The sequence below is a fragment of the Podarcis pityusensis genome, assembly GCF_964106645.2.
Source record: "Podarcis pityusensis genome assembly, chromosome: 6".
In the NCBI taxonomy this organism is placed as follows: domain Eukaryota; kingdom Metazoa; phylum Chordata; class Lepidosauria; order Squamata; family Lacertidae; genus Podarcis; species Podarcis pityusensis.
The window spans coordinates 58,485,215-58,512,722 of record NC_138030.1 but is presented as its reverse complement, the minus strand read 5'-3'; the positions used below and the strand labels follow the sequence as shown (position 1 = coordinate 58,512,722).

Sequence of the window (27,508 nt, the reverse complement as noted above, 5' to 3'; positions counted from 1 at the left end):
TTCTCCCTGCCTGCACACCCTGTCCCCCGCCTCTCACCGGAAAGAGTTCCTTAATAGTAAATATACTCCGGCACTGAAGTTTGGAAAGCTATTATGGGAACCATAGACCTGCTAGCAGACTCTCCAGCTGCCAAGGCCTGTGAGTATTATACTGTACTGCAGGGTTCAGTCACAGGATATGCTGAATTGGAAAGAGATGGCAAACAAAGAAGCTTTTCAGTGGCAAAGTTGAGGTTTGGCTTTGCTCAAGAGCAGTTTTGGGTCGAAGAGGCATCCGGAGCTCTGGGAGAGGAGCAGAAATATATTGGATAGATGCAATGAAGTAGTACTCAGAACAGCATGGTTTTGTTTGAAAGCTTACAGAATCAGCTTTAGGGGTTTTCCTCTCTATTCTTTTTACAGTTTAGCTTCTCTCTTCTCTGCTTTTTGGTGCAGATCCTTCCTTCTTCCAAACACATGCTAGTTTTCTATAAAAAATTTGTTGACTCATTCCATTCTGGGCACATTTCAGCAAACGTTAGACATGATTAACTTACACAGAAATAGTTGGCTTTAGGTTACTCTTGACTAAGCCCCATTCTGTTGATTGCAGAGGGACAGGCTAAGGTCTGCTGCATCACGGCAAATGCATTTGCCTTTCTTTTCAACCTGAATCCAGGTAGCAGAACTTGGAAGCACGGTGGATGTAAGCAGGGAGGGAGAAGTTTAATTGTGTTGGGGAGGAGCAAGTAACTAAATTGCAATAAATGATTATGGAGGGAAAGCACCACTCTGTTTTGATTTTTTGTTTGGGTAGGGATGGGGAAACTATTGCCCTCCAGATGTTATTGGACTCTCATCCCCAGCTAACATGGGCAGTGGTTGGGGTGTTAGCAGTTGTGTCCAGCAACATAAATTCCTCATCCCTAATTTGGGTATACAGTAGTTATATTATTCTAAAGTTCCGTACTCATGGCAAAATGGTTTGTAGAGCATGCAACATAACATATATCTGATCTACTGTATCTGGTACCCTCCAGATGTTTGGGAATGGCTGAGGTTGATGGTACTTAGAGTGCAAAACATTTGAAGGACACCAGATAAGCAAAATTTGCCAGAAATTCATATTATGGCACTTGGCATTACATGAGCTTAACAATTTTACTTGTAGAGATTAGCAAGACTACAATTCAGAGAAAACTGCAAGCTATCAAAAAAAGAAAAGGGGAAAAAAAGCCAGCAATAAAATGCCAGGCTCATATTTCCCTATTTCTTCCTAGTTTATTTTAGCAAATCTTAATGGTGAACAAAACCCTTTTAAGACTGGTTGAGACTTGCTTCTTTTCAAGCACGCGGAAATGTTAATTTAAATCAAAAGAGAAAAGACGGAAGGGTGTATTGCTCTGAAGGTGTTGTGAGGTCAACAAACCATGCAGTGCAAGCTGTTTCTGCGATTTTAATTTATTTTAGAATGTGCAGCTTTAACTGCCCTCCTCCTGGAGCATCTGAGGAATGAAATGAACAAACATACAGATATTAAGTGTTATCTTTGGCAGAAATTTTAAAGTTCTGTAAAGATTTGTTCTTTGTTCAGTCTGAATGCTTCTGAAGGTATTTATATTTATTCACAATTCTGTGTAGCATTCTGAGTTAGAAAGGGGCCAGGCATATGTGATCCCAACCATCTTGCCAAGACTTTTAGAACTGTAGTGTTGGAAGGGGTTCTGAGGGTCGTCTAGTCCACCCCCCCAGCAGTTCAAAAATCCTGCCCACATTTTCACAGATGTTTCACCTGAACAGGACCCTGAATTAACATGTTTACTAGAAACCCAGGACTGCACTGCTGTTCACTCTCTGGGACCTCATCATATATTCCACTCTAGCTATAGCTGCAACTAGGACAGGAGACACCCATGGGTGCAGGGCACCCGCAGAGGCCTTCCAGGACATGGTCCCCACACTCTGCTGAATTAGGTTAAAAAGAAGCATTGTACTGTAACCAATAGAATGGATAGCAGTGTGTGCATGACTGATGTGTGTGCATGCGCGCATGTAGTGCCCATGACAGCTTCTCCAGTTTGCACATGGGCTCTAAAAGACTGCTGACCCCTACACTAGGATAAAAGCTGTTAAGTGATGTTACATTGTTTGGAAGTCCCCTGCTGAGCAACTGGCTTCTTTTTCTTTTTCTTCTTGCTGCTGGATAGATGCTGACAGGTTGTGCAATTTCACTTAGTCATGTGTATTTTGAGTCCACTGGATAAAGGAAAAACGAACTCGATATGAATTTTTGTTCTGTCTTAATGTTGGAAAAGCAGTTAGAGGTGAATCATAGAATTGTAGAGTCGGGTCCTGAGAGTCATCTATTCCAACCCCCAGCAATGCAGGAAGCTGATGCCCTGTGCACAGTTTAAAATCTTTTTGTATCAGGAGATGGCCTAGCTCCCCTCACCCCTTATTTTCAGCTTCTGTTGATGCTAAAGATGGGGAAAGGAACCTTTCTCAGACTCAGGGCTGCTTTTCCCTAGTGTGGAGCTTTCCAGGGGCCACGTACCAGTGGTGCGTGGATCCAGAGGCAGCAAAAGTGGGTGGAGCAACAGATGTGGCTCTTTCATCTTTGTGCAATAGGCTGCCATTCAGCCACACAGAAGTCAGAGGTTTCAGAACATGCCACCACATACCTCTCCGTCCACCCATTCCAGGTAGGCAAAAGCGCTCAAGGATGGAACAGAGCAAGACAGGCGAATGGTGCAGCCTGGGGAGGCAGGCAGCATGGCTTAGTCTGATTAAAGGTAAAGGTAAAGGGACCCCTGACCATTAGGTCCAGTCATGGCCAACTTTAGGGTTGTGGCGCTCATCTCGCTTTATTGGCCAAGGGAGCCAGCGTACAGCTTCTGGGTCATGTGGCCAGCATGACTAAGCCGCTTCTGGTGAACCAGAGCAGTGCACGGAAATGCCGTTTACCTTCCCGCTGGAGCGGTACCTATTTATCTACTTGCACTTTGACGTGCTTTCGAACTGCTAGGTTGGCAGGACCAGGGACTGAGCAACGGGAGCTCATCTCGTCATGGGGATTCGAACCGCCGACCTTCTGATTGGCAAGTCCTAGGCTCTGTGGTTTAACCCACAGCGCCACTCGCATCCCTTAGTCTGATTGGAGAGGCTTAAAAGGCCACATTCAGCCCCCTGGCCTGTGGTTCTCCACCCTGTTCTGAAGATCATTTAGCTCCTCATAATATTGGACTATAGTTTAGCGCTCTGACAAAACCAGAGTGTCAGACATGAAAGACTATAAGTTTTTAATGTTTTACTGAGTGTCTTTGGTCAGGATCGTCATTCTTATCCTCTACTAGAAACAGAAGTTCATAAGACGGGAAGGCTATAACAAATCACAAACGGAATAAAGACGATAATTTCCTTGACTATTTTAATAATTATCTGTCTTATTAAAAAAAAAAGAGTAGTGACCTCCACGCAAGTGGTTTGCCCTGCTATATACATAGGCACTCTTTCTTCGCTTCCTTGACTGCAGAACATCTGCAAGATTGTTTGAATGGTTTGCTTAATGTTAGGGCTAGCAAACATTCTAACCGGTGCTGAGCTTCCATTGATCTATCTAATGGCACCCCCTCCAGCTCCACTGGGAGTCCAAGGTCCTGTCTATAGCAACAGTAATCTGTAGGGAGATACACGTTATCACGCGTCCATTCTCTTGCTCCCTATCTCCCATGGTATTTTTGTTTACAGGCTTCAAGAATAGTCTGCCTCTCTTAGCTCCGAGGCTGGGCCAGTTCCAAGATAGCAGTGGAACTATTCACAAACCAGGCTGATTGGAGTACTGCGGAAGGACAATGGCAGTGTGACCTGTCAGCACGCAGTTCTCATGACTTACAGCTCACAAGCCAGATAACAGATTTCCTTGCTGTATTTCTCTTTCATCATTGGGTTGATGATCCCTGTTGAAGTGGTTGGTAAATGCAGCATATGGATTGATACGGGTTATCAGAAGAATGCATTTGATGTAGGTCAGCTGCAGAAATACTATACACTTGTTCAGAGAGCATCAGCTCTGATAAGGAAGAAGATCCTTTGACTTCCCTCTAGGTGGAAACTCTCCTAGAAAATGCACAATTCAGACAGCATAAAAAATAATGGACAGATTTGTGCAGGGTTGGCTTTGGCTTTGAAATTTATACTTTCCCACTCAAATATTTCAAGGATTCATATATTGTGTATTATGAAGATGGAAAGGTCAGGGCAGAATCCTTTGTTTCAGATTCCTCCATCGATAACAGCTACATTTACTGTTGTACATATTTTTCTAGGCCATCAACACAGTGTATATATAGTAGATATGCTACGTTATTAATAAAATGCTGTACGAGTCTTGGGTCACTCAACCTCATTACATCCCTCTAAAGAAAGGCATTTATATTCCTGTTTTGCCAATGATATGTTGAAACTCACTTTTAGGGACTTTCCCAAGCCACATTACCCCTTTACTTCTTTTTGGATGTACAGAGAGAAGTTCAGTGTGTACACCTAAAAATGTAAAACCTGTGTGCATCAGAAAGGCATTTACAAATGTATGCATCATGCATGGGGGTTGCTTTATGATTTAAATAATATTTTGCATTTCTACCCCCATCATTCAGCCCAGACACTGAGATCCAGCTCTGAGAGTGGTTCCCTCATTGCAAGAAGTGAGGTAACAGGGAATCAGGCAGAGGGCCTTCTTGGTAGTGGTGCCCACCCTGTGGAACACCCTCCTGTCAAGTGTGAAGAAAATAAACAACAATCTGACTTTTAGAAGACATCTGAAAGCAGCCATGTTTAGGGAAGTTTTTAATATTTGATGTTTTATGTGTTTTTAAAATTCTGTTGAGAGCCACCCAGAGTGGCTGGGGCAACCCTGTGAGATGGGCGACATATAAAATTATTATCATCGTCATCATTATTAAACTGTGATTTTTATAATCTGCTATGGAGCCACTCTGTGAAAGGCAGGCTATAAGTACAAATAAATAAGTAAGGTAAGTAAATAAATAAGGCATTGGATGAGACCTAGATCTTCTTAGCTTTAGCAAGGTAGCTGCATCATGTGCCCTTAGATCATGCTTTCTCTCAGTAGAAATCTATGCTTGCTATTATATAAAGGTGCAAAGGAGTCTTGTGTTTGTGATCAGAGATTTGAACCTAGCTCTAAATATAGCACTCCCTCCACTTTCTATAATGGGGAAGAACATGTTCAGCATATCAGCATTTAACTGTTCTTAAATCTGGGATTTCTGATGGATTTGTCAAGTATGTTCTTCAGAGGGTCCTGTGTTTCAGCTCTTGCCCATTCTGCCAACCAGCCCCTCACTAGTGTCTGTGTCCCCTTCCCAGTTATAGTCTCACCATCCACAGGGCTTTATCAGTGCTCTTTCTGTGATCCACCGACTATCAGCTGATTCCTGGTGCTTTAGAACAGCTTGCAGCTGCAGTATCCTCCAATATCACTGTTCCGCCTCTGAGGCTTGTATGTCCTGCTTTGGTGTTGCAAAGCATATTTTTCCCAGTGTCGGAAACTCATAGCTCCATAATGAATTAATTCCCACAGTATCCCACATGTCACAATTTGCCTGAAGCCTCAAACTGAAAACCCTTCTGGGGATGGGGGAGACCATCTGCCTTCTCAGTGGGGGAGGTGCAATTAACACTGGGAAATGGAGGATGAATTAAAGAAACAATTGGATTAACAAACACACAAGTTTGGTTTGGGAAGGGGGGGGAATATTGTTTGAACTTGTGAGAAAACAAAGCCAAGTAGAGAATAATACAACTTCCTGTGTTCTTGAAGTCTATGTGGTTGAGCCTGGAAGCATAGGGTTTCAATATGGTATTTCATTGAAGTGGTCACTAACTTTAGGTAACTTAAAAAATGGATTACACAAAACCAGAGAAGATAGGCCTATCAATGCTGTTGGTCATGTTCAGAGGGAGTGCGCCATTGAATACAGCTGGTGGAGAATAAAAGCCAGGAAGGGCTATTGCACACCAACATAAGGAAACTGCATATACCACTGGATCATCCAGCTCAGTCTTGTGTACACTGGCAGCAGATTTCCAGGGTTTCAGGCAGGGATCTTCTCCCAGTCCTAACTGGAGATGCCAGTGACTGAACCTTCTGGGACCTTTTGTAGGCTAAGCAGATGGTCTACCCCTGAGCTAGGACTCTTCTCATTTCTTTGCCATCATGTCTGGTTTAGTGGCTTTTCCAGACCCATTTGGAAATCAGGGTGCTTGGTTAGACAGATCTTTAGTTGGATCTAGTAGGGCTTTTCTTATGTTCTTAGTCCATAGAGAACAAATGTAGCAATTGTCATCCTTCCGATTAGTCATTTCATTGGGATTTACCATAGATTGATCGTATCCAAAGATATATCACACTGAAGCAAAAAAAATTGCTTGCTTGGGTGTCTCAAAATCTCAGATGGTGTAGTATATATCCCTGTGGAGGACTAGGAATTCATATATATATATATATATATATATATATATATATATATATATGGTGTTGGGCAGGCTGCTTCCATAAATGTCAAAACTTATCTACCTGTGAATCTATGAGCAGCTGCGTTCATTGGTGTTCCCTTTGAAGATTGGAATCTGGCAGCAGATTCTACGCTTAATTACAAGCTACCCATGGAAAGACATAGGCAGCTAATGAACTTCTGCCAGAGAGAGAGAGACCCCTGCTCAGTTTATGAAGTTTGACAGGCTTAAAAAAAAAAAAGGAAGCATATTGAAGAATGACAAAAAGCTCACTTTGGCAGGATTTAAAAAGGGACTAGCTTCCTGGGTTGCACTCGGAGAACTAAATATGCATGTGTATATTCTGAAGTAAAGCAACAGCAGCGGACCTTGGTGTCTCAAATATCAGCGACACCCTGTGCGACACTAAAATTCAGCGGCAGCGTCCTCGCCCCCCTCACCTTCCATTCAATAACTTACTTGTGGCTCCCCTGCGGTGCTCCTGAGACTCTCTGGAACTTCCCCTAAATCCGCCTCTGCAAAACAGCTTTTAAGCTTAGCTAGGGAGTGGGGAAGTAGAAATAGATGACCTCTCGTCTATCCATCCATCCATCTCTTGGTCTGTCGATCTGTTGGTCTGTCTGTCAGTCTCTTTCTCTCTCACACACACATGCACATGTATATCTTAGGATGCTCTGTGTCTTGGAAGAGAGGGCTGCTGAAGCTTTCAGATCAGCATCAGTTGAACCAATTTATTCAGTGATGTGGCAAAAGTTCTTTGATTAAGCTCTTGGGGCTCTTGTTGTAAAGTTATTTACAGTTCTTGTTCTATATCGGATAGTTTTATAATGTTGGCAATGTTATAAGGTAGGCCGTGAGAAATTTCAGAATGTTACTGCCTGCGAAAGGGATCACACACGTACTTTAATGAACCCTGAGTGCTATATTGTGCACTACCCACTTAAGCCGCTATTTGGGCTCTCCTCGGTGGCATTTGCCCAGTGCTATGTTCCCAGTTCTGATGATTAGATTTCATCTGAGCGCTTCTCCCTTTTCATGTCTATTTTGACAAAGGGAGTTGTTGAGCGAAAACCATTTCCATGAAAAACCTGCGATTTTCAGGCAAACATACCAGCCTACTCTCATGGCAGTACCATGGTGAAGGGGAATAACGTTATTTGGCACCAAGCCCTGAAGAAGGAAAAAAGTGCAGAGAACAGGGGTGCCTTTGTCGAAAACCTACCGCAATAAAGTGCAAAAGTAGGGGGGGGGGGTGGAAGGAATGAAAGTGAGAAAAAGAGGCTGCTATTCCCTTAGGTTTCTTTAACCTTTTTTCTCCAATTTATTCACACATTGCCTGACAGCAGGGCACTGCATTGTTACAAGAGCTCTGAAAAGGGAAGCTGGGACTTCTCCATTTTTATTTGTGAACGAACACTATACACATTGTGCCCCAAGAGAACAAATGAACTGTAGCTCTGCTACTGCCTGCTCCATTGAGGATTTATTAATAGGGTCCAGATTGGAACTGCATCTCTGAAAAGCACATACAAGGAATAGCAAGGAATAGTTACCGGAGACTCCGTGAAACCTTTATTTAGCGACAATTCAAGGCTTGTAAACGTTTCCCTGCCCTGGGTTACAAGTACGACAACAGGATGGGATGAGCCTGCCTTAAGAGGCATTACTGTAGAGACTCAGACATGGAAACTCAACAGACAAGAGACTGGCTTTCTACCTAATTGCTTTCAGGCGACTTCCACTCTTCTCAAGATGTGAACCATGAGGAAACATTCTTCAATATTCTGGTATCTTTGTGGGGAGGGCAGCTTAGGGAAAGTCTTTGGAAGCTCTAGGAGTTTGCAAGGCATAAAAAGTTACTGTTGTGAGTTGGGAAAAGGATTAGGGTTAGCATTTTGTAAAAAATAAATAAAAAAATGTGCAGCCTCTGTTCCTAAGCCCCAAAATGAAATAGCCTGTCTAAGAGGAAATGATCTTTTAAGCATCTTTTGTCTTGATCCAACAAGCAGATGTATGTGTACATAGAAGAAAAACTCGTGCATTTTAGGTATGGATTCAGGTGTCATTTGGATGTTCATCTGAGCCCCCTGAGTTGGCAAGATGCATCTTTTGTTGCTATGGGGATGTACAGTGCACACAACTAACCACAGCTGCTAGTTGTTCTTCATGAGAGCTGGGTTGGGGTTTCTATTTGGATTCTTAGGGTTAAGAATTTGTTGGAAGCTAATGAAAAAGCAAGTGACTCCTGAGTGGTAGTGGAATCTGGGTAGCTGTGGGGGAAACAACATTTCATTGGGGGTAGCCAGCATGGTGCCCTTTAGATCTTGTTGGACTGCAACTTCCATCATCTCTCCTGGTTGACCATGCTGGCTGGGTTGATGGGAGTTGCCCATTGGCTTCCCCAATTTACCTCAACAAGTTTCGAACTATTCATAGCTAACCTGGAGAACAGTGAAAAATTGTGGCTTTACTGGTAGGATAATTACAAAATCAAGAAAGAAATCCCCTTGCCTTAGAATGGAAATAAATGTAGGATCCTTCATGCTTCTTTTTTTAAAAAAGGAGCCTGGATTTAACATGCCCAGCCATATTGCTGCTTTGGACCCATACCCCATCTGTTCTAGTGTATGAAGACACACACACACACACACTCTCTCTCTCAATACATAAGCACCACAATTTTCTTAGAATGTCAAGAATTGAAACTGTAGCGTGCATGTTAATAAAGAGTGCATAAATAGGGACTTAATGTCCTATCTTGAGAACATTTCACTTACTTAGTAGTCCACTTTGCTTGCCCAAACAGAACAGCCCCCCCCCAAAGAAAAACGGTAGGAAGGAAAACCATAAGAAGAAGTTGATTTTGTTAACACCATAGAGCAAATAAGGCTCAGGTACCCCCAAGGTCCTTATTCTTGCTGCAAATTACATGTCAGTCAAGCATCTGCAGTGAGTACTTGGAGTGAAAAAATCTGGAATGTTGCTTAAGCCAACCAAAATAATATTTTTGTAACAAAAGACCATTGGTTCAGATTTCTGCTAGATACCCCTGATCAGAGCTGAGACTCTCATTTTAAATTCCTAGGCTGCAGCATCATATTTTAAGAGCCAAATCTGCAAAAATATCAAACTGTGAAGGTACAAATGGTAAGTTTATTGTGGTTTTAGGAGCCCAGACAGTCAACCAACTAAGACTTTTTCAGCCTTAGCTGTACTCAGTGCAATAAGTTTGGTAGCTATTTTCTCATGACACACACCAGTTGCTGATGTATGTGAATTCATAAAGGCCAGTGTAGTTTTCCACAGAACTTGTTCGTTTCATAGAAGGTTATGGACAGTGCTATTTTTCTATAAAAAGAGGTACCGGAACTCACTATGAATGCCTCCCTCGTTCTCTTAGAATGGCAGGTGCCCACCTGAGAGGTGCCAGAACCGAGTTCCGTTGAGTTCTAGCTCAACTCTAGGGTGAATGGTCAGTACATACTGAGCACTGGTTAGAATCTAGCATGAAGTGCTGCTGAGTTGCAGGAAAATTGCATGGTGATAATCACCTTTATTAATAGTGATGGTTCACAAAATACAGTAGTTGACAACACATAGACATACTGGCTTTGGTAAGCCAGTAGCCACATATAGTGTGATAAAAATCCATTGTGTCAATTTAGTCCACAATGGATAGCACTGAATCTCTTGATGCATTGTAATTCAATGGTTTTACATTGCCAGCTTCCCTTTGAAGTTCCTTTGTTCACAGATAGACACCATAAGGTCAGTCAAGGAGTTCCCAGTGCCAAGTTGTCTCTTCTTTTATTAGTGGCCACTGTTAATAGGGTACTTATTTCCATCTGTACTTCTCTGAATTTCCTTTCCCTTTGACCTCACGATTTACAGTATTTTGGTCCCTTCCATCTCTACAGTTCTATGATTTTATACCAAGGTGTGACAAAATTGTTCCTTGTTTTACTAAACATGTACACACAACCCCCCCCCCCCCAAGAATTTCTGTTTGATTCCAATCTTGTCTATATGCAAAGTTGAGCACAGTGCAGAATGGTTTCAGAGGTTTGTTCCCTTTGTTTCTCAACCCAAATTGAGAGCATTACCTTGGGTATGTTTGCACAAGCAAGAACTCTGTGTGATTTTAACCACCAACGTTGCATACTGGTTGCAGAGCACTCAATGCTTGCTTTAAATGATGAGTTGTACTCACATCTGCCCTTCTGTACAGTCAGTTGCCTCATGGTAAAAACAGAGATAATGCAAAAGTATTTTTTCCTCAGTGGAATACTCTTTCTTCTGTTTAACTCATTGTCTTCCATTTGTAAAACAAAGCAATGTATGAATTATATGCTGGGCACATCTACCCCAACTCTGCCCTGGGGTCACTCAGAGGGTGTGTAAATATTGGACCCCTCTCCACCAAATGGGCCCCTTTAGGATACAAGCCCTGCTTTCCCCAGAAATGGCATAAAGATTGCTCCTTTAGTTAACAAAGCTTAGAGACCACACAACAGAGTGGTAGCAGTTACTGAAAATTAGCTGAGGTGGTTTTGCTGGGCTGTATTTCTTTCTCACTTAATATGTCTACAAGGGGCTGAAGAGGCTGGTTCTTCAATGCTCCATTCCAAAACAAAAAGAAGAAACTTGAAAGTGGGAGAGGCAACTGTGTTTAATTTAGTGCAAAGGTGAAACTTCAGCTGGGAAGATCAGAGCTGCCTGTTTGGGTCACCACAGTAACATATCCCACATGACTTTATCAATGGGTGGCCAATGAAAGCTTATACTGTCTTATATCTTCCACGCTCCCCAAATCTGCCCAACTCTTAGGTTTTCAAAGGTTCAATGTTTCAAAGCATTGAATTCAGCACAAGAGGCCTTTGATTTTCTATCAATTGCAAGCTGCTCAGTCAATGCCCCCCCCCCCTTTTAAATCACCTCCTGTGTCTCTGAGGTTGTTAGGTTTCCTAGGAGGTAAAGAAAAATTAATTGATTGTTGAGGAAGATGTTAATAAAACAATGTTGCTTCTTTTACATTTAACGTTCAAAGCCTGCCAAGTTCCAGCCCAGCTGTAGTATCCCTTATTAAAATGTAAAGCAGAATGCAATGTCAGCTCTCCACTGAAGCAGCTTTGCATAGGACACCAGCCGCGAGGAGTCAGAAAGTCATTTTGAATTCCTCCAAAGAAAAGCGGCATCCTTTTCCTTTTCCTTCCCTTCCTCCTCCAGTGTATGCTGCAGCAAAAGCAGCTCCTACAGGGCCTAGCTGAACTCCTTAGTGCCCACAACCTGTGTAGTCCAGCTACTTATTAATTGATTCATTGGAAATGCTTCTAAACCAGCGATTTCCAGATATTTTGGACTGCAGCTATTTTGGACAGCATATCTGTGCTTGCTAGAGCTGGCAAGAGTGTGTGGAGCACGTCTGGAGGACATCAGGTTGGTGAAGACTGCTTCAGACTGCCCTTCATCCAGATAAAGAGAAATAAAACACTCAACTCCCATATAATACAATTAAGGATAAAACAGCATCATTGTCATACACACACACACACACACACACACACGAGAGAGTATATATATATATAGATGTGAGTGAGTTTTTAAAAAGCAAGAGGAACAGGCAGGATGCTCCTCAGTTTTCAGGCTTTGGAGTTTAAAACATCTGGGCAAATCAGTTTTGACCTGGCACTGAAGTGAAAAGCCATTTCTATCGTTTGTTTACTTATTTAAAGCATTTTGTACCTGCTCTTGATTGCAAATGTAATTCTAAAGTTACAGATTAAAGCAAATCTGGACACGTCATTCAAGTACTAAAGAAGAGTCAGATAGTTAAAAACAGCCAAATGCAGCAGGTACCACTTCCTTTCACACTGCCTTACTATAACAGGAAAGCCTTCCTACAACCCTTATTCAAGATGCTGCAGAATCTGGCTCTCCAACGGCATGCTTTAGTAAGGACTTGAGCAGACACTTTAGAAACACAGAAAGAGGCCAAACTGGAATTGGAGTTACAGGAGTGAATGAAATCATGGGTTTATCAATTGTGGCTATATGGGAGCTTTTTGTCCCAAGGCATTTATCCACTGAATACCCAGAGGATGTCCTGAACTTCTTCTGGTTGGCCACTGTGGCAAGCAAGATACCGGACAGGGGGACTCTGGTCTGGTCCATGGGGCTGCTGATTTGACTTTTGCATGTAAAAGGTCCAGAGTTATCCCAGGTTCCTTGTACCGTTACAGAGGCAAAGGGATACACTGGGAAACTAAGCAAGCATCTCTTCTTATCTGTATCTTTCATGGAGGAGAAAGGCTGGGAATATAGGATCCTAAAAGCTCTCCACAGTTGTTAGAAGAGAGGTGTGGCATGTCTGCTCATCCCATGCCCACCACCCACATGTTAGCTGAGCTTGTCTGTGAGGATCCTGCAGGGCTGTAAATCACAAGGGGGTCTTTCAGGTATAAAGCAGGCAGGCACCTCACACTGGTTATGCACCCCAACATTTGAATCTCACCAAACAAGTACAAATGTGTGGAGAATAATGCCCAGAACCGACCTAAAGAGATTAAGTCTCAGAGATAAGCTTCTGAAATGGCTACAGCTGAAAAATCCAGGGTCACATTTCTCCCAAACTCAGATTACTAAACTTTAGCCCAGAGACTGATATTTCAACCACCAAATCCAGCGGGGAACTAGAATGCCCGGGAAATCCATCTTTTCCAATTTTGTTGGAACTTTGTTTTGTTTTTTCCTGTCAAAAACTGACACCATCATTTATACTGAAACACTGTCAAGTCTTGTTGAAGTTTGGTTTCAGCAGTGTTGGCAGGGAGTCTGAGTGAATGATTTTTGCCTGACTAGAACCTGATGTCTCGCTGTACGGCCATAGTAGGTTGTTGCTGGCCTGGGAAACTGATTGAGGTGGGTTATAGTATGAGATGTTGAACGGCCACAGACTGATCTTACACTTCATATTTACCATTTTGGTGTAAATGAAATTAAGGCCTGGAGCCTTTCCTGTAAACAGTCGCGCAGCTAGAGCTATTTCCATTTTGTTGTTCCTTTCCTCCCCTCCTCTCCATCCTTGATTTTCATCTGTGGCATTCCACCCCCCCTTTAAGATTTCTACTAGTATCTTTTGTAAACCCCTTTTCAGGGTGGCCATTGGCACCAGCCCATGCTGGAACCTCAGCGCCAACCGTTTCCAGAAGATGGGGTTTGTGCCAGAAGTTGTGGGTGGTGACACAATTCCTCAAAACAATCTGTGCTCCAAGAGATCTTCCTTGGAAACAAGGCTACCTTAGCAAGGGCTCTGACACCACAGTGCTCATTTTGACGGCAATGTGTGCCCTGGCCTGGACAGTGACCTTGATGAAGCATGGCCTCCAGCCCAGTCCTCAGAGTCTAGGCATGCCGCGGGTTTTGTGAGCAATATCCGTTCGGCTCCTGAGGGTATGTTTATGTTTCTCATATGAAAATAGGGAATCTGAGGTTACTGTTGTGCTGGAAAAATGTCAAGACTCAATTGGCAATATCCCACTAAACCACAAGTTTGCAGGAGAAAAAAACAAAACCCTCACATTTTCAAAACCATGTCTGTATGCTTTTAAAGAAAATATATACAATCTTGGTCAAGTCTTGCTCGTATTATGGTGGTGGCAGTCCTGAAAATAATTGAAATGTGGAAATACTACTCCCATGCTGTTCGGTGAATGAAGGGGGAAACAAATCTTTATTATTCCAGAGTTCACATAATTTATAGGAACACTATTGTCTTTCCTCCCCCTTAACCCGTGTCCCCTATTTCTTTCTTTTTCTTTTTTAAAAAAGCCCGATTTAGCTCTCAGATATGTTTTATTGTTTGAGGGAACATGTGTTTTACAGACTTGTCATATGAAAACAATTAAAAAGAGGAACTGGAGCAATAACAATAAGTCACGTAACCATGGTATGGTTAATCCCCAAAGTTTGACTATTAAACTGTTGCTTCTAGTGGATGTGAAACCAGATCTCATCATGCAGTGTTAGCTTTTTGGCAGCAATTTTTTATTGGGATGCAAAGGATTTTTATTTTTTTGTTCTTTTCTTTTTTCTAAAAAGGCTATTCATATCATATATTGTTGGCTCAGAAAACAGATTCTGTATCCAAATTGACTCTGCTCCAACAGGTTTTAGGTAGTGGAATGAGGATGGCCTGGATCTGTACAAATATGCTGAATTCTGAGTTGCAAAATCAGAGGTTTCTTGATGCCTCTTGACACATTTATTCACTATTTTATGAATGTGTTGCAAAACACACACTTCTGTGTACAATGAGTCAAGCATTTGACTAGGCTTGTGAAGGCAGCAGTGCATCAGTTCCCTTTATGAAGGTGCCAGTAGTAGAAGATGATCTCACTAACTATGTATGCTGCAGTTCAGCAAAAAGGAAAACGTAAAGTTATATTTTAAAATTTGACTTTTTGCATAGGGTCGTTCCACATGCCAATTCATTGTGGACTCAGTGCTGCTTTGTGTAGTGTTCTCATGACACCTTTAGAAAATCAAAATGCCACCCCTATGTCCCCCCTCCCATTTAATTTGCATTTAGTGTTTCAACAGGTGTTTTTTTTTAAAAAAAATTACTTTTCTACATTAATAGTAAATGGGGAAAAAATATGGGGCATCATTTTGATGAGGACAATGTTAAGAGGACACTGTGCAAAACATACATGCATGACAAGCACCAAGACCACAATTAATAGCTATATGGAAACATATATAGTATTAGGCAGCTAGAAATAATATCAAATCCTTAATTACCTTCGGTTTTCTTCCAGGATGAAAATATTTTCAGTGATTGAAATTTAGCTTTTTTAAAAATAATGATGTGGCTTTGAAATTTGTTACAAGTAATTGAACCAAAGAGCACAGTTGGTTTCATTCTATGTTCCTATTATTGTGCTTTGCCTCTGAGCTCCATCTGCTTTGGGATATTTAGGGTTGTGACATTTTAAACAAGCTGAATCAGAGAATCTTGTGAATTTGACTGATTTTAAATGCATAAGTCTTTTTCTTTTGGGGGAGGGGAGGTGGCTAAAGTATAGTTCAGTGTTGAATAAGTTTATGCAAACCCCCCACCCCTAGTATCTGTACGGGATTTCCCAGTGCAAGTCCCAATAAATAGTATTTCCCAGTGTGCCATAATCATGACTACTAAGGTCCTTGTTTAATTCTTACTTGTGTTTCTGACCACACTCTTTTTCTTTTGTTCCCCTTCCTTTTCTCCCTCTAGCTGGCCTGCCATTTCTGATAATCGAAACAAGCACAATCCCACCCTATAAGCGGGGATTTTACTGTAATGATGAAAGCATTCGCTACCCTCTGAAAAGTGGAGAGACCATCAACGATGCTGTCCTTTGTGCTGCAGGCATTCTTATAGCCATACTTGCTGTAAGTAGGACAAAACAACTGCAGTTTTATTTCAGCTCCCTGTACTATAAAAATAAACACCCAGTACCAAACAACATGCCTATTTTTTTCTGTTCTGTTTTTGTTTTATTGATTTTTCATAAATAAAAGTTAGGATGTTGGTTAGTCAACATTAGTGGTTCTAAATACTTTGTTACTGAAAAACTGTTGATGTCTTTATGGAATTAACCCAAACCAGATCGTACCTTGAGTGGCAGCTCTTAAACTGAAAACTTCAAACAACTTATTATGGAATAGTTCCCTAAACCCACTGCAGCGGGGACCTGCCTTTTGTTTGTTACCCCATCAGGGTCATGTGCGCTGCTGATAATACAGCATTGACAAGGATAAACTTTTGAAGGGAGGGGCTTGTGGATTCACTGGCTTTGACAAAATAGCTTTCAGTATAGCCACCACTCAACTCACACTGCAGACCAAATTAATCTGTATATGAGTTGATTCAAGAAGCTATGATATCCAGTGATAGAAATTAGCCAGGTGCCAGGTGCATTTTGTGACTGGCACAAGTCCAATTGCAAGCACATGGAGATCTCTGGATGCTAGTTTGGCGACTGACATCTTCATTTGGCTGGGCCCTCCAGCTTTCTTAAGCAGGTAAGCAGAAGAGCTCCTTTATTGTATTTATATCCCAGCCTACAGGGTACAACTCCTCCTCAGTTAATCTGTACAACAGCCCTGTGAGGTAGGTTAAGAGGCTGTGACTGACTCCAAGGTCACTCCAAGGTCATGACTGAGTGGGGTATTTGAACCCAGGTCCTAGTCCAGCACTCTAACCACCCCACCACATTGGCTTCCTAGAGTCCTTCTGCTATGGGGCAGCTCTATCAATTATGTAAATAAATACAGGGAAAGCAAAATGTCACTTAAAGAAGGGTATGAAATATTTTCCTGGAAGCTTGAATTTGTTTTATACTGGATTGGTTTGTTTGTTTGTTTTTTATGTTTCAATGTGTTGTAAACCGCTTGGAGATTTATTCTTTAAAATGTAAAGTGGTGTAGAAATGAGATAATAATAAGAACCACAAGAATAGTAACAAACACCATTGCTGGGGGGAGAATGGCGCCTAGACATACCATTGTGGCGACCATAACCCAGATTTAAGGTGCCATTTGGCAATTAGCTTATATATCTGAGTTTCTAACACTGCACCCATCACATGCTTATCATGGTGTGAGTGGGGAGGCTGTGTTTGCTCCCACTACAGTGGTGCCCCGCAAGACGAATGCCTCGCAAGACGGAAAACCCGCTAGATGAAAGGGTTTTCCGTTTTTCGATGCGCTTCGCAGGACGAATTTCCCTATGGGCTTGCTTCGCAAGACGAAAATGTCTTGTGAATCTTGAGATTTTTTTTCGCTCCCCCCCCTTTTTCTAAGCCGCTAAGCCGCTAATAGCCTTTTAGCAGCTAAGCCGCTAAGCCTTTAATAGCCGCTAAACCGCTAATAGCGCTAATCCGCTAAGCCGCTAATAGGGTTGCTTCGCAAGACGAAAAAACCGCTAGACGAAGAGACTCGCGGAACGGATTAATTTCGTCTTGCGAGGCACCACTGTACTGCCTTGGCCATGACCCTGGTGGTTTGGCCTTGCTGCTGCCTATGCATTGCTCTGAAAGTTTGAAGCCGGCAGCCTGCTTATATGCGTAGGCCCTGTGCGTAATTTAGAATGCCTGAATGATCAGGATGGTAAATTGTGTGAAGAGCCTATTCATATACACCAGGTGCCATAGTTCAGGCAGTGTGAATGGCAACAAGGCTGCACCAGGCAGTTAGAAATGCAGGGATGAGGCCACTGGGGCCTAACCTTCTCTCCCAGTCCCTAAAATTAACTGTGTGGGCCATAATATCTGAAGAGGGCTCTTCAGCACAGATGTTGTGAACTACAGCTCCCTTCAGCGCCAGACAGCAGCACCAATGGTCAGGGACGGCCAGAGTTGTGGCGTGCAACATCTGGAGAACACAACAGTTGTTAGGCAGTCTCTACTGTATGAAGAGCATGATTAGTTATCTAATCCAGAAGTACGCTAGGAACAAACTCCGAATTGGGGACAAAACGTTCCTTCCAAAACCATACAAGTAAGCCAAATCCCATAAATTTCATTGAACAACCAATGTAGGAGACATTTTCCAGCTCAGCAACTACGTGCTTGTTCGGCAAAAATTTAGCGTCTTGAAGGATTTGGTGTACATTGTCTGCATTCTGGTACGCTTTGTGGTATTTACATATCCCGTATTTCATGTTGGGTTGTGAAGTATGTTCTGCTTTGCAGCCAGCCACTGACTGCCTGGAAATGTTTTGCAGACAGTATTAGGTTCTGATATCTACTAAGGAGGCAGATTTTGAAAGGAAATTTGAAACTTGGGAGGCCGAAGGGAAGGGGCAATGTCTGTGTTCCCAGTATCCTTTGCATTAAGATAGATAATTCTGTTTGCATGTTCTTTTCTTTTGGATCTCTGAAACATTTTCTCATTATTGAAAAAGATGCTGCTTCATGGAGAGGGGGCAGCTGGTTATTTCTTTGTCAGTAAATGGAGGCATATTCTCAGCCCAGGCTTATGAATGGAGGTTGCTCATATGATTGCATTGATGACCACTTTACGAACTGAGTAGTTCAGTTCAAATATGATGCCAAACTATGATTTGGTGCTAAGAAAACAGATCTAGAGGAACCTTATGTTTGTGTGTTGGGCTGAAAACTGTGGTTTGTTGTTACCTCCAGCCTGACAAACTCTCGTTTGTATTTTCTCTACAAACTAGGAATAAACCCTGGTTTGTATGGCAAGTTGAAGCTACGATATGGTTGTATTGGGGATGTTATGGTTTGTTGAAAACAGGAAGTAACGAGGGAAGAGGAAGAGAGGGAGCAGCTTAAATCTGAGGTTTATTCTTGCACTAAACCATGGTTTGGTACTACATTTGAAATTAGGCAAAGGGAAGATGGGTTGTACTTCTAAGTAAACCAAGAGTTTACACATAGTTTCCATGAAGGTCTAAATTACAGTTGGCTCAGGGAATGTAAGAGTGTTCCTGCCCCACAACACCTGCATTGGTGACCTTTCTGTGTTGAGGGGTGAGGTAAGAAATGGAATTGAAAACTTGTTCAGCTGAATGTGACTGGGAGCCCTGAAGGATGCAACTCAGACCTTATTGCTGAAAGCAGGAACCTCAGGGGTAGAATGGGGGCAGGGGACTGGCACATGCAAGGATGTTGGGGAAGGGAAGGCTGGCACATGTTCCTCCTGCACACTATCTCATGATTGGGATTTCCTTTTTATGCCGGAAATTATTATAACAATCTTATAGAATTATTGTTATTTGCAGAATAATTATTTTAAACAGGTCTCAGATTTGTTAGCATCTAGAGAGGAGACCATTCTTGAGCTTCCCAAATGAAGAGTGGGAATAATAATAAATGCCAGCAAGTATTTCAGTTGACAACTTCTCTTGTTTGAACATGGCCTACTCCTGCCAGTTGTAGGTTCTGTCCTTCAGGACTTTGAGGACATTCTTCAAAATGCTAAGTTGTATAGCAGGCTAAGACCATACGTAAGGCCCGGCGTGTTAAGAAAAGTAATTTCATCAGTCACATAATTTTAACATGCAGATCGCATATACTTTTGATTGTGACTTTTAGCCTAGCCCCACTCATTTCTCCCTGTCTACAAGCCAAGTTACTGCTGCTTCAAGTGATGTAAAATAAAATAAAAACAAAATGAAACACAATGACAGAGGGCAATCTATAGCAAAACCCTTGTTTGTAGCGTCCAAGAGTTTTGTGTGCTTGGGTTGGCCAACCATTGTGTTAGGTCTGCCCAACCTTTATGTAACTCCGCAACCCCCACACCCATTCTAGGTTTCTTTGCTTCATGGCTATTAAAACTTCCTCCTGCCATTATTTGTCAACAAAGTCTGTTCCACCTAAGTGCTCTATCAACTAAATAGCCCCAATAACCAGTTATTTTTGCATTCAAAGAGAAAATGAATAAACCTATAAACAAGAAGGAATTTTATCCTGCAGGGGAACTTTCCCATTATAGAAAGGCCATAAATGAAAGTGAAAAAGCTTTTCATTTCCATGTTATTGCCTAACATACCGTCATTTGGGCTCCTTGCAGAATCTGCTTCTGATCAGGAGCAAGCCAGTGGTGTGTATTATTAGTGCTGAAAATGTGGCTGGAAACATAATCAGCTGACTATATAATCCGTCAACTTTCTAACACAAAATGGCAGGCTAATTAAAAACTGGGGGTGGGGGAGAGAGAAAGAAAACCCCGGCCACTCTGACGTAAAATAGCTGATTCTCTGCCATATTTGCAGCTTTCCCAACAAAAGCAACTGGGTATGGAAAATAGAAAACAATACAGCACTTTTATTGTGGAGGATTGCCAATCTTATCAAGCATGCAAAGAAATGGATTTAGAATTTTTATTTTTTATTTATGATGGGAGAAGATAGGGAAAATTTGTCGTGTTTTTAGTATTATATCAATAAATATACATGTAAAATTGCCACACACCAACTGCTACATCATGCAGGCATACATGCAGACCTAGAAACAACAAGAAAACACCACGCATAAAGTAAACGTTCACTTTCTCTCTATCAGAAGTGGGGAACTTCTGTCCCCCCCCACCTGTTTTTGGACTCCAACTTCCATCAGCACTAATCAGGATCGGTCAGGGATGATGGGAGTTGTAGTCCAGCAACATCTGGAGGGGCACAACATCCTCATTCCTGTTCTATTACATAACACCAACAATTTTCAGTTTATAAAGCTGTTTAAATACATATATACCATACCATCTAGGAAAACAATTTTCCACCAAGTGGTGACCAGTGGTGAGATTTTAACTCTCATTCTGCACATACAGTACATATATTTCCCACCACCACCCAGAAGGCTTGACTTAGATGCCAGGATTATTGTAGCACCACTGGAATTCACCCTAAATTCACAGAGTACTAATTATCCCCTTTAAATTTGATGTATTTGCTTTCCAAACACTCCCTAGCTGGCATAAGGGCATTGGGGGACAATAAGCAAGACAATCATTTTCACACTGCTAACCCTTTATTTTATATAGTGTCATCAATAGACTCCCTCATCTAGAGCAAAAGGTCTAGGTCATGTTTTATGGGGCTTGCAAGGCCCACAAAGTTCTTGTTAAGTAAATACCAGAGGCTGTGACCTTTGTCTCCATCAGTACATGGGAGGATATGAATGCACAAGACCCTTGAGATACTAATTGCCTTAGGGGATTGTGCTTTCCAGACCTCCCCTAAATATTCCCAAATCTTACCCCACATTGTATTTCTTTTACTTTAGAAAATATGGCTTGGTTTGACCTTTCAGGACCTCATGTTATCCACAAGTCATGGCTGCAAACTTCTATGCAAACTTCTACTTACTGGCCATCTAGTAAAGTCTCACATTTGTGACTGATGGCCCTTCTCTCTGCACGTCTCAGTAAATAAGCAATGCCTGGTCCCCTATTGGCATCTATACCCGACCGTCTCCTGTAAGAAAAGTTCATCTTGTACAAAGGAGACACGTGACCTTTTGCTACTTAAGAACACAAATCCTATGCATTCTTACATGGGAATGTATCCTGTTCTACATAGTAGGACTTGTTTCTACGTAAACATGTATCTCCTCAATTATACAGAGCCTTTTCTGTTCTCTAAAGAGGTGAATTTCACCTTAGCAGAGGAAAAGGCACCACCAGTCCACCGTAAATTTGAACCAGTGACCTCGTTAAAGTGAAAGTTATCCGACTTCCTCATGTCTCTCTTTGCATGCACTTGGATAGCATCTTAAAAGTTTTGTTTAAAGCAAAAAGAGACACGGTTGCACTTAGTAGGGTCAAAACCAGTGCAAACAAAACAGAGAGAAGTGTGTTTAATTTATTTAAATCTCCCCATCCTATTAGATGCTTTGGGGGGGGGGGGAATTTCACAGTAACTTGAAAATGAAGCATGGTTGGCAGTGGTCAGGAGAGCTTGCAAGGGTGACTGAATAATAGAAACTAATTGCACAGAGACCTTTCAAGGATTTGATGAAAACGGATTTGCAGCCATTCTTTCCAAATACTGGGCCATTTTGCACTCTGTCCCTTACCAGCTTTGCTCCCCTTTAAGCATTTCCAGCAGTTCACACCACATGCATACTACTTGCTGGAGACACAAGTCAGAAGAGGAGCTTAATATCTTTAAGACTTGTTTATTCAGGATGAAGTTTCAGCTTTTGCACATCTGTGCTGAATTAGTTGCTTGAGCTTTCTTTTTTTCCTTTTTTTTAATCAGGGACAGCGTTGCCAAAAGAACAAGTTTATCCTACTTCAGCTTCTCATTAAAGGTCCGGCCCTGATTTCAGCTAAAGCAGGACGGGTCATGGCTACACACTGTTGTGCTGGTGGGGGGCTGAAGTCTCCAATTTACAGTCTGCTACATCTGTGCAATTACCAGGACCACCAGCAGCGAGAGAAAATATTAATCCCTAGACTTTGTTGGCCCTGGTCAAAATATTCCCATGTCTATCTCAGGACAGGCACCTATGGTTTAAGAGGCTCCATGTGTTAGGAATAAAATGGTGGAGCACTTATTGTTACGCTCTTTCCTTAATTCAGTTTGTTATGCTGACCCACGTTTGTATGGAGCGAAAGGCTCAACCACTGTAAAATGCAGATTTCCAGTGGTTGTTTTTTGTTTTTACATTGATCATTTGCATCCCCATCCCAGGACAGCTGGGAAGCATAGAATCTCCTCTGAAGCGGCTGAACACATGTGCATCTCCCTTATACATATTTGTACTTTTTGAATGTAGTAGTCCTACAGGCCACTTTTGCTTGTGCATATGTGGTGGAAATGCATTCCCAAGTGTCCACAAAAGCCACAGGGGATTTGTAAGAGACTCATCCTCCAGTAAATGAGCAATAGGGAAAAGAAACTGATGCTACGGTTGTCGGAGAGAGGCCCGGGCTGTAAATAACCATTAGAGGCCATCTGGCAAATTAATTGCGCTCTGCCAAAGGAGGAGATGCTGAGATTCAGATGCTTTTATTCGCCCCACATGCAAACGTAGACCCTGGCCGATCGCCTGCATTTGAAGATGGTCCAACAGTTGAGATAAGCCATCAGCTGTGCAGCACTTGTGTTCTCCAGGGCTTGCATGTGATTCTGGAACAGGTTAGCTCCTAAACCTAGACAGCCTGGGTGAAGCCCCAGGGACCGCAATATTAATTTCCGGTGGGGGGGAGGGGAAATGTGACAATGCAGCCCTTCAGTATGTGCCGTTTTTCTGCCGACTAAACAAAAGAAACTAAACTAGCAAGCCCACACATTTTCCAGACACTCTTCCATGAAGTAGTTATGAATGCTTGTAATTTCAGTGAATCCATGTCCCTTTCTCCTCTTTCCCATCCCCACCCAACTGTCTCATTCTACCTCCATTTCTGAATATTCATTCAGTTTCAGGTTTTGCACCTTACAATACAAACCTTCCCAAACCAGGAAACCCAGTTTCCTGTAGCTTGTCTCCTCAGTACCTCTTATGTCTGCAGCCTTTAAACTTTGCATTTTTTTTGTCCTGTAAATTGGATTGCTTGCTACCCTCTAGGGTCTTCCTTTGCCTCACCCCCATAGGGTTCTAAGCAAAATACCCAGAATACTACACTTACAGCTTGTGGCACATTGTCAATAACACTTATTCTTGTAAATCTTATAATCAACAAAACAGACATCCCCCTTCTATGAAACATCTATATGAGAGCTAGCCATTTCCTTCTCTCTTTTGTGGATAAACCTGCAAGGAAGCTGTTTGGTGGTGTGACATGTGAAAAGCAATTCTTTCTGAACCTTCTAAGCATCCTTATATTAGCATGTTGCCTGCATGCCATTTGTAGCTGGGCAAGAATCTTGGGGAAAAAAACAATACACCATCACCCAGAAGCATTACAGTATAAAAAATTGTGTTTCCATATCTAGTGAAGCAGGCTTAGTTGCTCTTAATAGTTATTTCCTTGTTTTGCTTAATATATAGTATATTAAGCTAAATAGCTTTATAGATTCATTTTAGTGATAGTTGGTACACAAAGATTTTGTGCTGAAGGGGAGAAAAGTAAATTAGAAAGAATTTGTGTGTGTGTGTCTGTATTTGGCAATGTTTCCATGTTGAGAGTAATATTACTGGTTGTTTCAGAGATTGATTTGCATGAAGGCATTTTTCTGGCCATTGAATGTGTATATTCTTCTATTGGCCAGAATAAAAAAAAACATGTAGAAGGAGAGGGAGAGGGAGGAAAGGAACCTATTTTATTACAGAGGTATAAAAACAGTGAAGTAATTAATAAAATCCTAAAAATGTAAAACCAGAGCTCAAAAAATCTACTTGGGTAACATGACAAAGAACAATTTAAGCTTTTTTCCTTTTTCCTGGAGGTGTGACATTTGGAATTGATTTCACAGCCTGATTTTCATTAAACTGCCTTTAAAAGCTTGAGATTATAAGAAGCCAGGAAACCAAGTTCATAATGATGATTGATAGCATTAGTGTCAAGTCTAGAACATTCCCTCTAGATGTGGCACAGGAAATACTTACAGTGTATGGTTCAAGGGTTCTTGGGTCGTGCTCCCAGAAACATGCTGCATTGTTGGAAGAGCAACAGAAAAGTGTGTGCAGGTATGAACTGTGTTTCCCACAATTTTAAGAAATTATAACGAGAACCATTTTGCACTTTATGGGAGCATGCAGTCAAGCAAGGAGCTACAGCTAATCCTGGAATCTGGCCAACTGTACCTATGTTGATCACATGCGAAAGGTGTACATTTAGACAATTTAGGATGACATCTAAAACGTAACAGCTGAAGCAGAAAATGTGTACTTATTCCCACCCTCAGCAACCTAGAAAAAGGTAAAGCCAACCCAGTTTCTTCCTTGCTCACTGACTAGTGCCCTGCACACAACCTGGGATAACTGGTCCTGTAGCAGTCAGCCGCTTGTGACCCTCCTTTTCCCCCTATGAATGATCCCAGCGGAGTCACAACAGAAATAAGCTTGCTGTCTGTGAGATCTACAAAACTGTTTGCTCCATCTACCAGAATCCCATGCTTAACAAGTTGAGGAACACTGATGTATTGGAGAGCAACCTATGCTCCCCCAGGAATGTATATGCAATTCTGACCTACCTCACCTAAGAGTTGAGAAGGAGCCTATTCTTCCATCTGTCCAGAGATTAAATGAGAAACTTGGCTCTGAAAAGTGTGATATAAATTAACAAAATATTATTGGACAGTGGCTGGATCTAGACACATCAAAGAAGTGTTTCAGTTAAACACGTCGTAAACTTTGTATGGCGAAAACAGAACTCCACAGCCCTGTCTGGTGTCACCATGTTATAATGCATATACAATACATATAAAGCACTTTTTCTTTGCCAGTATAGCTGAGACTAATGTTTCAAAGATCATACGGGGCTAAGAGGGAAATCTAAACCCATGGCCACTAGTGACAGGGTTTAATGGAGCATCATGGTCACCACTGCACCACAGCCCTATCACTTGTGCTGACTAGGAGCAAAGAACCACCACCCCACCTCAAAAAAACATTGTCTTGCTGTGCCAGCTCTCAGGCCAATACAACAAAGAGGACTGGATTGGGCCTGTTGCTGTCACATGATGGCACCAGGACTGGCTCTCCCAACCCCTCATGATGTGTTTATCCCAAAGAAGCCATTAATGTCAGTCAAAGAGGAAAACCCTGGTCTCTGCTTGTGGTTTATCTAGTGAGAAACTACGAGCCTGGGATCAGATGACACAAGCTAGACCATAGCTTGCTTCCCAGCAGGATTGGAGAAGAAGCAAAGCGTCTGTGATTTCAGCAGCGCACCTTAACATTGTATGCTCATTTGCATTAAACCATAGCTTATTTTAACTATGGTTTAACGTGACATGTGAACTAGCTCTGTTTAAATAGAGAGAGGGGAAAGTGCCATTGTAGTGACTTCCTTTTCAGAAACATGTGAATTGGCCCAGGTGTCTTGCATCACTTAAGGTTTTGCTGCAATTACTAGAGCAGGATTTTTAGAGCTCTCCGTTCAGGTTGGAAAAGCTCAGCTTAGGAACTGTTGTGCTTGTGGAATTACCTGCTATTTTTGGATACACCTGCAGCTTATTTCCAGCTTTGTCTGAGGTGCAATTGCCCAATGACTCATTTATATAAAGATGCCAAAAGCACCCACATCACTTAGATTTGATTCTGTTCCTTTGGTGTTTAGAAGTAGATAGGATCGTCCAATGAAAGCAGCTAGACAAGTTCTTTCTAATGATATCACTGGGCTTGTCATCATTGCCTGTAAGCTAAGGCATGGAATAACAGTTACTATGATTGCTCTCGTTTTGCAGCCTTTGCAATTGTAAGAGATTCCCCCAAAGCCTTCTGATTTATTATTGCATTCCAAGTTGTACTTATAAGATAGTCTCTAGTAATAACTTTGGGACGTGTAAATTGTTTGGGGAATGTTGTCTGTCTCTATACTAATAAGTACCTTCCTTGTCATTTTGGCTGCATTCACAGGGGAGTTACTAGGTGCCATTTGAATGTTTTTCTCAAATAAAGACCCTAAATAATTACCGGGGGGAAGAAGAGGGAATCACAGAAACTTGGCCCAGCATAACAAAGCAAGTCCATGAACTTCAGCAAGCAGATGCAATGGAATGCAAGTGTATATGTTGCGCCCATTTCAACAGTGGGTGGAGACAGAGAGGCCCCATGATGCTCTTTCTCCCCCAGATTAATCATACAGTGAAGTGGGATTGTTTCTGAGGGGGGAAATGGGATATCTAAAAAAGCTACACCTGTACGCTCTGTTCCAATAAAATTGTATTGACATGTGGCCTACTCATGAAGGATGCATAATTTATTATCTTACTTAAACATATATGTATCTTTCCCTTACAGATCATAATAGGAGAGTTTTATCGGATCCATTGTTTAAAGGAAACATCCCGATCCTTCATCCAGAACCCCTATGTGGCAGCTCTGTACAAGCAAGTGGGTTGCTTTGCCTTTGGATGTGCCATCAGCCAGTCTTTCACAGACATTGCCAAAGTGTCTGTTGGACGTTTGAGGCCCAATTTTATTGCGGTTTGCCGGCCGAATTTTACACTAATCAACTGCTCTCAGGGTTATATCCAAGAGTATCAGTGCTTTAACGATGACGAAAGCAAAGTTCAGGAAGCCAGGTGAGAACTTTTTCTCTCTCTTTCCAACGGAAATAGTGTGTTGTGACTTGAATAAAAATGATACCCTTGGTTGCCTACATAATCACCTTGAAAAATGGCAGAGGTACCTGAATGAATGAGCAAGCGGGTTGACTTTCTCAACCGTAAATTTAAAGACGTAATAGCTCTCCTTTAGTCTTGATACCTCCATGCGAGTTTACAAGTCATTTGTCCAATTTTTATTCCCTTGCACTGGGTGTAATAATATCACTGTAAGTCCTGTTTCAATGATAGATTTGCAAGTATATTTCC

The 27,508-nt window shown here is 41.9% G+C and overlaps 1 protein-coding gene across 1 annotated transcript in view; it reads left to right on the top strand.

The window, feature by feature from the left end:
* The window catches only part of PLPP3 (phospholipid phosphatase 3), a 64,284-nt gene that overhangs the window by 18,476 nt on the left and 18,300 nt on the right, over positions 1-27,508 (top strand). The window contains exons 2-3 of the mRNA XM_081011857.1: positions 15,788-15,945; positions 26,934-27,217. Of these exons, the coding sequence (XP_080867983.1) occupies positions 15,788-15,945; positions 26,934-27,217 (442 nt within the window). The remainder of the gene's footprint in view (positions 1-15,787; positions 15,946-26,933; positions 27,218-27,508) is intronic.